The 12238-nt window shown below is 45.5% G+C and overlaps 1 protein-coding gene across 1 annotated transcript in view; it reads right to left on the bottom strand.

Annotated features, from left to right (window-relative positions):
• The window catches only part of CFAP65 (cilia and flagella associated protein 65), a 43639-nt gene extending 38581 nt beyond the window's left edge, over window positions 1–5058 (bottom strand). The window contains exons 1-4 of the mRNA XM_069540878.1: window positions 5050–5058; window positions 3146–3196; window positions 2614–2832; window positions 541–725 (exon numbers count right to left, since the gene is read on the bottom strand). Coding sequence (XP_069396979.1) covers window positions 541–725; window positions 2614–2832; window positions 3146–3196; window positions 5050–5058 — 464 coding nt within the window. The remainder of the gene's footprint in view (window positions 1–540; window positions 726–2613; window positions 2833–3145; window positions 3197–5049) is intronic.
• Between the last annotated feature and the right edge of the window lie 7180 nt (window positions 5059–12238).

The following is a 12238-nucleotide window of genomic DNA, read 5'->3' as shown; positions in this document are numbered from 1 at the left end:
CGCGGAGCGGCTAGGCCCGTGAGCCACGGCCGCTGAGCCTGTGCGTCCGGAGCCTGTGCTCCGCAACGGGAGAGGCCACAACAGTGAGAGGCCCGCGTACCGCAAAAAAAAAAAAAAAAAAAAAAAGTGTAACAAAATATACCATGTTATCCCGCTTATATAAAGTTCATAAGAAGGAAAAATTAAACTATAACATTTAGGGATACAAACATAAGTGGTAAAACCTTTTGAGAAAAACAAGAAAATCATTATCATGAAAGACAAGGTATTGGTTACCTTTATGGGTAGGGAAGGTGTTCCAGTGCGGGGGACACATAGTGGGAGAAGGTGAGCTTCAGACACTGTTAGTATTCCATTATTTAATCTGGTCACAATTATTCAACAATTATTCAAATTATACTCTCAACAATTATTCAAGCTGTACATGTTTTATATCCTCTTCTGGTTTTATATGACATTTTAAAAGTGTGTTTTTTAAGAGTGGCTGCTTTGGGGGCTTGAAGGCTCAGGGGCTTAGTCTCTGATCGCTCATACTGGTACCTGTACTTTATCTTCTGGATTTTCAAGGATAGATTTTTCAGAACCAGGTTCTTGGTGATCTCCTTCCCCAACTCCCAGCCTTTCCACTGAAGCTCCTCAGCCACCTCAATGCCCCAGATGACCCTCTTCTTCACTTTGTCCTGCTTCTTTGGGAAGCACTTCTGAGTATCCATGGAACTGGCAGGCTGTCTGGTCGGCAGGGAGAAAGGGGAGAAGCAAGTGGGATAGGATTCCAAGACCCAGAGAATGGGCAAAGATCTCCCCACCTCCAGAAAGTAATGAATCACACCACTCTTCACCCCTGGGGGATGGTCTGGAGAGAGAAGGTGAGGGGCGGGTAGGCGAGTCAGATATTACCTCTTCTGAGGTCACTGGAATGGTTTTCCAACTAGATTCCCAGAGACTCTGCCCATGAAGCCTTCCCTGGCCACCGCACGGGCCATTCCACCTGGCACACTCAGCAGCCTTAGCTTGCCTGTTGTGCTCCTCAGTGTGCCCTCAGATCCCGGCCTGTTCAGATGCTGCCTCCTCCTCCTCTGCCTGCCATCCTACCCCTTCGCTACAGAAGCCTCTCCTAGTTGGAGTGGTCTATCCCCGGCACTTCTCCAGAGCACAGGGATACACCACCATTCCCTCTTAGACCCCTCACCTAGCTGGTAGAGCAGAAGAAAGAGCCAATTTGCCTGCGACCAACCCGCACCCCGTGCCTTGACTTCGAGACCACCCCAAGCACTTCTCCTAATGATGCTAGAGGTTCGCTATGCCAACGCCTCTTGTCTGTAATGGAAAATCCTGTCATAGGTGAATCCCTAGCCCCTATCTATCTGAGGGGGGAGGGAGATGGAAAAATCCCTGGGGTGGCAAGATGGCAGAAGGATGAAACAGGTGCCTCCTCCTACCAGTCATCGCTCTGAAAGTAAATTCACTGCCATTTAACTTTATCTTTGACCAAGTATTGTTTTTATGTCATTACATAACATAAGGATATATTTATCTATTCGACAGATATTTGTTGACTACCTATGATGCAATGGACATTGTATTAGGTGCCAGGACTATAAAAGTGAACAGGACTGGCAAGTCCCTTCTTTCTTGGAACTATATCTCAGTTTATAGAGAGTGTCAGATGGCCTGATCTGCCCGTGGAGGAAAGGTGAGTTGGGTGAGCAAGGATCATTTATTATAAATATCAACTGGTGCATCAGTTAGGGTCCAACCAGGAAAACAGAAGCCACTCCGGGTGTTTAAAATAAGGAATTTAATGCACAACCAGGGGATAGTGAAGTAACCCCAAAGTTAACAACATCAAGAAACTGCCACCACACACAGGTTAGGGGAAGTGGTGGGGTTCTCAGAGCCCAGAGGCCTGTCTGGTGGGGACTGGAGTCACAGGGAGATGCAGCTGCTGCTGGAGACACTGTCAAAAGCAGAGAGGGAAGAAGATAAATAGCCTGGCTTCTCCCTTCTTCCCAACTTCCAATTTCCTGACAGCTCAGAGCAGAGCGGGGAAGGGCAGTGAGTGAATCTGTGAGCAAACTGGGCCAGAATGGCACAGATGGAGGGGTGAGATGACCCCGGTCCACAGAGAGGCAAATGCAACCACCATCACATCTAAGGAGACACGAGAATTCACAAATGATACAGACACATGCTGCACAAATGCAGTGAGACCCCATAGTTACATCCCTAGACAAGCACCCCCTGCCCTGGTCCTGCGCTATCACAGAGAGGGACCCCCGAGAGCTGTGAGAAGTAAACAACATCCATCCACTGACAAACACAAAGCCCTAGGGCTCGAGACCAGAAGAGCTTTGTGAAGGAAGAGAGAACTACTGGCTACTCTATCAGCCCCCAACTCGCATCTCCCCAGCGTTCTCCCCGCTCCACCATCACGCTCACAGCTGCCACCACTCCAGTTAGCATAGGGCTCAGTGTATGCAGGGTCTAGTACTGGAGTTTAGACAGGAGAGTGGGGTCGTCTCAGATTCCTACCCCCGCTGCCCTGCTGCCCATCTACCCTGCTTGGCCCTGCTCCACCCACTCCACCCACCCCGCACGTGTCCTCACACAGGCACTAGCATTGCTGCTGCTGTAGGCACTCATGGCCACGCTGCTGCCAGTGATGGTGGGAAAGGCCACTGTGCTGGCACTCAGGCATGATCCAGCGTTCATGGTGTAGTCCCCGCTGTCCTCGTGAGGAGGCTTAGGGCTGCCCTGATGAGCATCCGGTGCCTGGAACACAAGTCCAAGGGAAGCTCTCTGGCTAAGACAGGAGTTCCTGCCAGTTGGGAGCTGGGAAGAGACCAGAGGGGAGGCAGGAGGGGCATGAAAAAGAGGGGTCAATGAAGAAGGCTCACCACGGCCATCATTTTCATGCAGGGGTGTCTGCTTCCTAGCTCTGGCAACAGGTGTGAAGTAGCACCATGAGGAACAAGACTGAATGCAAGATCCAAGGCTTTGCCTGGGAGCCTAGGGACTCACCGTTCAGGAAAGGTCATTTGGAAAAGGGAACTGGGGATGAGGCCCAGGCAGCCCTGCTCTCCAAGGCCACACTTGGCATTTCTCAGCAAGCCCCCAGTGAGTGTTACTGAAGCATATGCATTACCTTTACTTGGCTTTTACTCTCTACTTGTTTCCTCTGAACGTGGCTTGCCTCCTGTGGGAAAAGGAATAAGAGTCAAAGAAGAAGCAAATGAGACTGGAGGATTCTTGGGCTTCTGGGTTTCCTCTATCAGTACACGACATGTAGTCCAGGTTTAAAGGAAGCATTCACTAAAATAATGACTCAGTCCAAAGATTAATGAATCAACCTCTAAAACAGAGGGATCCACTGATAGACTGCGGCTGGAAGTTATATGCAAATACATACAAACGTTATAGACAAATTATATGCAAAATGTCATGGGTTTGGGCATGTGCTCTTTTCCAGGGAGAGTGTCCACAGCTTTCACCAAATGCTCAAAAGGGTGCTTGGCCCTGCTCTAGGGGACACAGAAGTGTCCCAAACTGGCTCTGGCTCCCTCTCAAATCCCCCTTCCTTTAGCAGGCTTCCTTCAGCACATATACCCAGGTATGGCTACTACATTGGACAGCATCAATGTAATCCTTTTTTGAACACGTATACATTTTTAAGACTACTCAGTATCCTAGCCCATCTCTTTGAATAGCAATCTCAAAAATAATAACAACTTCTAAGAACATTTACTAAGAACTTACCATGTGCCAAGCAGTGTTGTAAGTCCTTCACATATATTTTAGTTCTTACAACAATTTATGATTAGATGGAATTGTCTTTTATTTGGCCTAAAATTATCTCTTTTCAAGTCTGGGTTTCAGCTCCCTTTTACAACATATTATGCTTTAGTAAACAATTTCATGGTCGCCCTTTAGAAAGTTCCACGTTTCCATCAGACACTCTCCCGTCCCCTCCCCACCACCCATTCAGAACAAAAGATTCTGTTGATGCACTTTTTCCTAATTGGCAATATGTCCAAACCCTCTGGAGGGATTATCTTACATTCATTCATTCACAAGGCATTTACTGAGTGCCTGCTATGTACCAGTGCTAGGCACAGGACAGGACAGGCAAGGCTCCTACCTTTGGTTGTGAAGTGAACTGTTCAGATGGAATCAAAGAAATGCAAGCTGGGGAGATAGGGAGGAAGGTCCCATTACTTCTCTGCTATTGGATGGCTTTGTAGTACTTCCCCGGCTCATTAATGACTATTACCTTAGGGGATTCTACAGACAGTCCCTGCCTCAAGGCTCTGAAAAAATTTCCAATCAACACTTGTAGGAAAAATGAGAGACAGTGGGATAGAAAGCTGGTCCAGACCAGGTCTTAGGGCTTAGAAGTGAGCACTGGTCCTGGAGCAAGAAAAGCTGGGTTGAAGCATCTGCTCAGATTCGTTTAAGATGGGCAAGTTTCTCCATCTCCTCAAGCCTCAGCCTCCTTACCTGTAAAATGAGGGTTATTGTATTTCACAAAATTGATGTGAAGCTTGAAAGAAATAGAGAAGTGAAAAAGCCCTAGAAAAACCTATGTTACTATAATGAACAATTACAACTTCCACACTAACACGTGCTACTCTTCCAAAAGATTCACACATCTGCAATCATTGTGAGGACACTGGGCAAGGGAGATGTTGTTTTAAATCTTTTTCTAATCTTGAGGATCTTAAAAAAATATCATCAGCTTCCTTTATTTGCCTAATTTCCAACCTAAAAATTCCTAAGATGACCAGTGTAAAAAGTGGCGGGTCGCCGAGTAGAGGGAGGAAGAAAGAGGTAAAAAGAAGGAATAAAATATACTTAGAGGTGTTCCACCATCGTCTAAGAGATCCCCAGGCTGATCTCGCCCAAGTCTCAGTCCCTCCGGGCTCTCTGAAGGACACCGAGGGGACCCCTGGTTACGACTTCCCAAAGGAGACCGTCTCCCAAGACAGATACCTTCCCTGGCCACTTGCGCAGCTCCCCCTGGTCACTTGGACCAACGCTCAGAACTCACACCGCCGCCATGTTGTCGTCTCTATAGATACAGGACGCGCAGGACACGGCGTCTCCTGGTATCCCAGGGCAACGACGGCTACCCGAAGGAGTCAAGGATCACAGAAGGCGAAAGCTCCGCGCAACTTTAACGCTCACCACCATTTTTTATTCTCCGACTTTCCCTGCTAGCAGTAACTGTCTTCTACCAGTCGCAGCACAGTTGTCGTGAAGTCCCCGCAATCCTGGCTTTAGTTGAAGACCAAATTCAGAGGAGGCTACTACAAGGACTTGTCACACCAGTGAGAGTTGTTTCTGTTCTTTTCTGATACCCCTCGGTGACATATGGTCAGAATTTCAACCGGAACTTTATTCTGTGATTGCAATTGTTAACTTAAAAGCAGCCGGTAGTTATTTCTTATTTGCATATTGCTTTTCAAATTAATTCCTTTTGCAGGTGGAAGAGAATGTGTTCTAGGCATTTTCTCCTAGCATTTCCTTCTGCCCAGCACAAAGTTAACTCTTGAAGGGATCTGAAGGTGAATGTATGAAGAAGGCATTATTACACATAATATGGATTTTTGGAAGCCCATTAGTTCATTTGTTTGTATGTCCTTTGGGAGGAAGAGTCTCATTTGGTGAAGACTTCTTAGGTGGGTGAAGCTGAAAATCTCAGAGTTCATTCATGGGCAATTAAAGATGTTTCACTACCCAGGACAGTGATGGAGGTGGGTGTTGGGGGAGAGAACTTAGACACTCTAGGGGTAAACCCAGAAAACAAACTCTCATTTTGGGAAAGTTGGAGTATATCTGTGAAAGGTGAAAGACTCAGATGACAGTGTTGCCTGAGTTGGCCTGGGAGATCACATGGCCAGAGGCTGGCTGTATTAGAGGGAAGGGTCAGACCAGGGGGCCCATTAAGTTATGCCAGCACAGTTAGGTCTGGAGTTTTCTTGGGATCGAGGAATGTGGAACTCAGTAAGCTTTTCACTGGTTTTAATGTTATTCTCAGTATAGGAAACCTGTACTTTGGACGTTACCACTTTTATGTTGTTTGTGGTTTCCATAATGATTTCTTTTTTGTTTTCCTCTAAGCTCTTTTTGAAATAGTCATCCTGACTCAGCTGGATCTTAGGAACAGGGAAAGGGACCTGTTTGTCCATTCTTAGGCCAAATAGGGAGCAGTGACTCTGGGGGCAAGGCTTGGTGGTGGCCTCAGGAATCCCAGCAAGAAAACCCTAAGGGGATTAGGGTTAGAAAAGCTTATTCTAGGGATTTCCCTGGTGGTCCAGTAGTTAAGACTCCATGCTCCCAATGCAGGGGGCCCAGGTTCGATCCCCAGTCAAGGAACTAGATCCCACATGCTGTAACTAAGAGCCTGCATGCCGCAACTAAAGATTCTGCATGCCACAATGAAGATCCTGAGTGGCACAAATAGGACCTGGTGCAGCCAAATAAATAAATAAAGATTTTAAAGAAAAAAGCTTATTCTAGGAGCCACACATCCTTGTGCCTCTTCACTGAAGGAGTGTCCCTCCAGAGCTGGCCTGCTCAAACCTTGGTGGATTCTGGGCTTGAGACGGTGAGAAGGGATTCGTAGTTGGTCCTCTGTGGGCTCTACTTCTGCAAGTTTCTAGCTGCCTCCTGGGAGTTCTGCTGGTGAGTGACCTTGACTGGCATGGTGGACTCCCAGGGAGAGGCCCAAGCTGGACTTTGCCCCAGGAAGCAAACAGCATGGAAAGGGGTGTGGCAAGGCGTTGAACCCGAGGAAGGGAGAGAAAGTTGGGTTTGCCACTCATTTCAGGATCCCGGAATGTGTGGGAAATAATGGGTGCTGGGTCCTGGTGACCATCTCCTCCATGGACCCAAGAAAGACAACAGGGTGGTGCTATTTTGTTCAAGGCTATGAACAAGTGTGGGTGATGATTCAGTATACTGATGAAGACCAGGATGTGGAAGAAAGGGAGGGAAGAGGATGAGTAGGAGGACTCTGATGCTCCTGGCTGGAAGCAGAGGAGTGGGGGTAATAAAGATAAAGCACACTCCATGATCTGGGCTTCAGCACACACAAAATTTATCTTTTCTAAGCCTTTTTCCCATAGGCATCCCCCCGCCACCCATGAGATACAGAAGACTCTGGGCTGGGAAATCAGGCAGGCCTGAGATTGATCCTGATTGCCACTTACTGGCTGTATGACCTTGGGCAAGTCCCATGACCTCTCTGAGCCTCATCTTTTACCTGGGGATAATTATCAAAAGGCCTATGTAGGGACTGAGTGATCAGTTATGTAAAGTATTTGACACATGGTAGACAATCAACAAAGTTACACACAGACACACACACACATACACACAGAGGAGGGTCACTCACTATGTGGGAGGCCCTAGAATTTTGCCTCTCAGCTCTCTGTCCACCCTCGCCTCCTACCACGTCCCAGCCTCTCTGCTGCACACTGGAGAAGTGGAAAGTTTTTCTCCTCTCCACAGCCTCCTCTTTTGTTTCTCCAAGAAGGAGGCTGCCTTCCTGCTCCAGCATGGAGAAAGACAAGAAGAGATGCCGGGGTGATCTGCTGTCCAGTTGGCAAGTCACCCAGCTCCAGGACTGGCAAAGCCCTCTCCCACTTTCCTTCCCCTGCAACTCTGACTCAGTTTCCAGTGTTGCTTCTGAAATCAGGTCAGCATCGAAGACGTACTTAAGCTAGGGGAGGGAAATGAGGAGGTGGGTACTCCCACAGAAGCTCCTGACCTCCGAAATAAGTAGGGTAAATCTTCTAAGCCCAACCTGATAGATGAAGAGGAGACTATAGCTAAGAGGGCCACTGGGGTTGTTCGAGGCTGGATCTAGGAGCAGGCATAGAGCACTCTCTGCATTAGACTGCCGCGGTCCCCTGGGTTGCTTGGTGTGGAGAGGGTGTGTCAGGAGATTGATAGCACCTCCAGCCTGAAAGGGCTGCCAGGGCACAAATTTGGCAGGGGCTGGGGGAAGACTGCCATATGGCAAGGTAATTCAAAAGAAAGACTTCCATTCTGCCTGAGACCCCTATAGGTTTTTCTAACTCTCTTGTGTCAATCCAAAGCCCCTCTTCAAATTGCTTCCTGTACTCGTTGTCCCCATCAAATGGTGAATAGGCACACAGGCCGACAGTAGGGGGGTGGATGGAAAATGACATGAGGCTCAATCCCAGAAGACCGAGTTCAAGTCCTGATTCTACCATTTAAGAGCTGAGCTGGGACTTCCCTGGTGGTCCAGTGGTTAAGACTCTGTGCTTCCACTGCAGGGGCATGGGTTTGATCCCTGGTCAGGGATCCTGCATGCTGCGTAGTGCGGCCAAAAAAAAAAAAAAAAAGGTTAAAAAAGAAAAAGCTGAGCAATTTGAGGCAAATCATTAAACATTCCAGAGCCTCACTTTCCCCACCTGTAAAATGGGGGCAAACAGGGGTAGCATTCAAAATACTTAAAAATTGGTAAGTTATGAGTACTGACCTATGAGAATGGACACCAGGGGGCCTTAGAGCCAGAGCTGGGTCCTGGGAGGCCACATTGTGCCAGGCCTTAACCTTTTAGTTGGTGGGTTGTGGGGAAGCCTGCAGGTGTGGAGAGAGGACTGGGAGAGCAGCCGCAGCAGTGGAGAACTCAGCCAGTGACTACTCACCAACTAGTACCAAAGTATTTCCAGATTTTAACAACCAGTACGGCGACCCTGGATAGTGATGGCATATTGGTTGCAAGTGAGACCTGAGGAAAAATCCTATTTCACCAGCTACTGTATACATGGTTATTTATTTTAAGCCCAAACTTGAAGTTCTAATTCCTTCTAATTCTTCCTGATCGGTAGAGGACCTGCGACCGCGTCTAACTGCTCTGTCCCTGTAGTCTAGTGCAGGCTTCTTCTCTGTGTTAGCTCTCCCAGCTGTCTTCCCCTACACCATCTCCTACAGGCTCTCCAGCTCCATGCCCCTCTGACCAGCACCATGGACAGCTCCAGCTGACCAGCCCATCCTAGGCCATCCCCTTCCTCCTGCCTTATCTCTCCTCTTACCCCACCCATGCCAGCACAGAAACCCTGAGGTACGAACTGAATGTAGGTCACCCCTGAGAAAACAGTACAGTGGAGTGGTTCAGAACAAGCTCTGGAGTAAAGCCGACTGGATTTGAATCCCAACCCACCAGCTCTCAGCTGTTTGATCGTATTGCTCCATTTCTATAACACCCAGATTGCTCTCTTGTCAACAGTGAAAACTTTACAGCTACCTCAAAGGTCGTAAGGTTTAAGTGGGATAAAAGGTTTAAAGAACTTAGCACAGTGCCTGGCTCATTATATGTTCTGAATAAATAAAGAGCACCATTATTCTGTGACTTTCTATCCTATTTAATTCCTCAAACCCTTTTCCAATCCATCTCTGATGAGGGCCCTCTCTCAGATAAAGGTATTATAACATGACCACCAGCTTAGTGTAGCTGGCCTCCTTTGGTGTGAAAGTTGGCTTGGACTTCAAAGATGGTAAGGAAGCCAACCTTTGGTCCATGAGATTCTCTTTTTATTAGTTTTTTTTTTTTTTTTTGCATTTAAAAAATTTTGAGTTAATCTTAGACATACACCAAAATAGTACAAGTGGTTCTCATAAACCCTTCATCCAGTTTCCCCTTAGGTTAACTTCTTACATGACCATCGGACGCTTATCAAAAAGAAGAAATTAATGTTGGTACAATGATACTATTAACAAAATTATAGAATTTATTTAGATTTCACAAGTTTGTCCACAAATCTCCTTTTCCTGTTTCAGTATCCAATCCAGGACCCCCCCTGGGGCATTTCCTGAAACTTTCCTTGTTTTTCATGACCTTGATTCTTTTGAAGAGTACTGTCAATTGTTTTGTAGAATATTCCTCAATCTGGGTTTGTTTCTCATGATTAGAGTAAAATGTGCATTATTGGGAAGCATAACATAGAGTTATAGGCCCTTCTCAGTGCATGATATCAGAGGGTACATCGTGTCAATATGTATTTTTGGTGATGTTAACTTTGATCACTTGGCTAGAGTGGTGTCTGCCAGGATTCTCCACTGCAAACTTGCTCTCTTCCCCTCTTTATTAGATTTTGAACATGCCCATCTTTTACTTCTCTAGAATTAAGTGTTCAGAACCAAGAAAACTGTCCTCGCTGTAACCCATCCATCTGTACACTCCCAACCACTCCTGAGCCATACCCATTCCCTATGACCTGCCTGGTCACTTTCCTGTGAGTTTTCTTTTTTCCTTTATATATATATACACACACACACACATTCCTTTCCTATTTTTCTTTTTTTTTAACATCTTTATTGGAGTATAATTGCTTTACGATGATGTGTTAGTTTCTGCTGTATAACAAAGTGAGTCAGCTATACGTATACATATATCCCCATATCTCCTCCCTCTTGCATCTCCCTCCCACCCTCCCTATCCCGCCCCTCTAGGTGGTCACAAAGCACTGAGTTGATCTCCCTGTGTTATACGGCTACTTCCCACTAGCTATCTATTTTACATTTGGTAGTATATATAAGTCAGTGCTAGTCTCTCACTTCATCCCAGCTTACCCTTCCCCCTCCCCGTGTCCTCAAGTCCATTCTCTACATCTGCGTCTTTATTCCTGTCCTGCCCCTAGGTTCTTCATAACCTTTTTTTTTTTTTTAGATTCCATATATATGTGTTAGCATATGGTATTTGTTGTTCTCTTTCTGCCTTACTTCACTCTGTATGACAGACTTTAGGTTCATCCACCTCACTGCAAATAACTCAATTTCGTTTCTTTTTATGGCTGAGTAATATGCCATTGTATATATGTGCCACGTCTTCTTTACCCATTCATCTGTCAATGGACACTTAGGTTGCTTCCAAGTCCTGGCTATTGTAAATAGAGCTGCAATGAACATTATGGTACATGACTCTTTTTGAATTATGGTTTTCTCAGGGTATATGCCCAGTAGTGGGATTGCTGGGTTTTTTAAGGAACCTCCATACTGTTCTCCATAGTGGCTGTATCAATTTACATTCCCACCAACAGTGCAAGAGGGTTCCCTTTTCTCCACACCCTCTCCAGCATTTATTGTTTGTAGTTTTTTTGATGATGGCCATTCTGACTGGTGTGAGGTGATACCTCATTGTAGTTTTGATTTGCATTTCTCTAATGATTAGTGATGTTGAGCATTCTTTCATGTGTTTGTTGGCAATCTGTATATCCTCTTTGGAGAAACGTCTATTTAGGTCTTCTGCCCATTTTTGGGTTGGGTTGTTTGTTTTTTGATATTGAGCTGTATGAGCTGCTTGTAAATTTTGGAGATTAATCCTTTGTCAGTTGCTTCATTTGCAAATATTTTCTCCCATTCTGAGGGTTGTCTTTTGGTCTTGTTTATGGTTTCCTTTGCTTTGCAAAAGCTTTGAAGTTTCATTAGCTCCCATTTGTTTACTTTTGTTTCTATTTCCTTTTCTCTAGGAGGTGGGTCAAAAAGGATCTTGCTGTGATTTATGTCATAGAGTGTTCTGCCTATGTTTTCCTCTAAGACTTTTATAGTGTCTGGCCTTACATTTAGGTCTCTAATCCATTTTGAGTTTATTTTTGTGTATGGTGTTAGGGAGCGTTCTAATTTCATTCTTTTACATGTAACTCTCCTGTTTTCCCAGTACCACTTATTGAAGAGGCTGTCTTTTCTCCATTGTATATTCTTGCCTCCTTTATCAAAAATAAGGTGACCATAAGTGCATGGGTTTATCTCTGGGCTTTCTATCCTGTTCTATTGATCTATATTTCTGTTTTTGTGCCAGTACCACACTGTCTTGATTACTGTAGCTTTGTAATATAGTCTGAAGTCAGGGAGCCTGATTCATCCAGCTCTGCTTTTCTTTCTCAAGATTGCTTTGGCTATTGGGGGTCTTTTGTGTTTCCATACAAATTGTGAAATTTTTTGTTCTACTTCTTTGAAAAATGCTGTTAGTAGTTTGATAGGGATTGCATTGACTCTGTAGATTGCTCTGGGTAGTATAGTCATTTTCACAATGTTGATTCTTCCAATCCAAGAACATGGTATATCTCTCCATCTATTTGTATCATCTTTAATTTCTTTCTTCAGTGTCTTATAGTTTTCTGCATACAGCACTTTTGTCTTCTTAGGTAGGTTTTTTCCTAGGTATTGTATTCTTTTTGTTGCAATGGTAAATGGGAGTGTTTATTTAATT

Source organism: Delphinus delphis, chromosome 7, assembly GCF_949987515.2.
Source record: "Delphinus delphis chromosome 7, mDelDel1.2, whole genome shotgun sequence".
Lineage (NCBI taxonomy): Eukaryota > Metazoa > Chordata > Mammalia > Artiodactyla > Delphinidae > Delphinus > Delphinus delphis.
The sequence above is the reverse complement of the archived record's forward strand: the minus strand, read 5'-3'. Positions and strand labels throughout refer to the sequence as shown.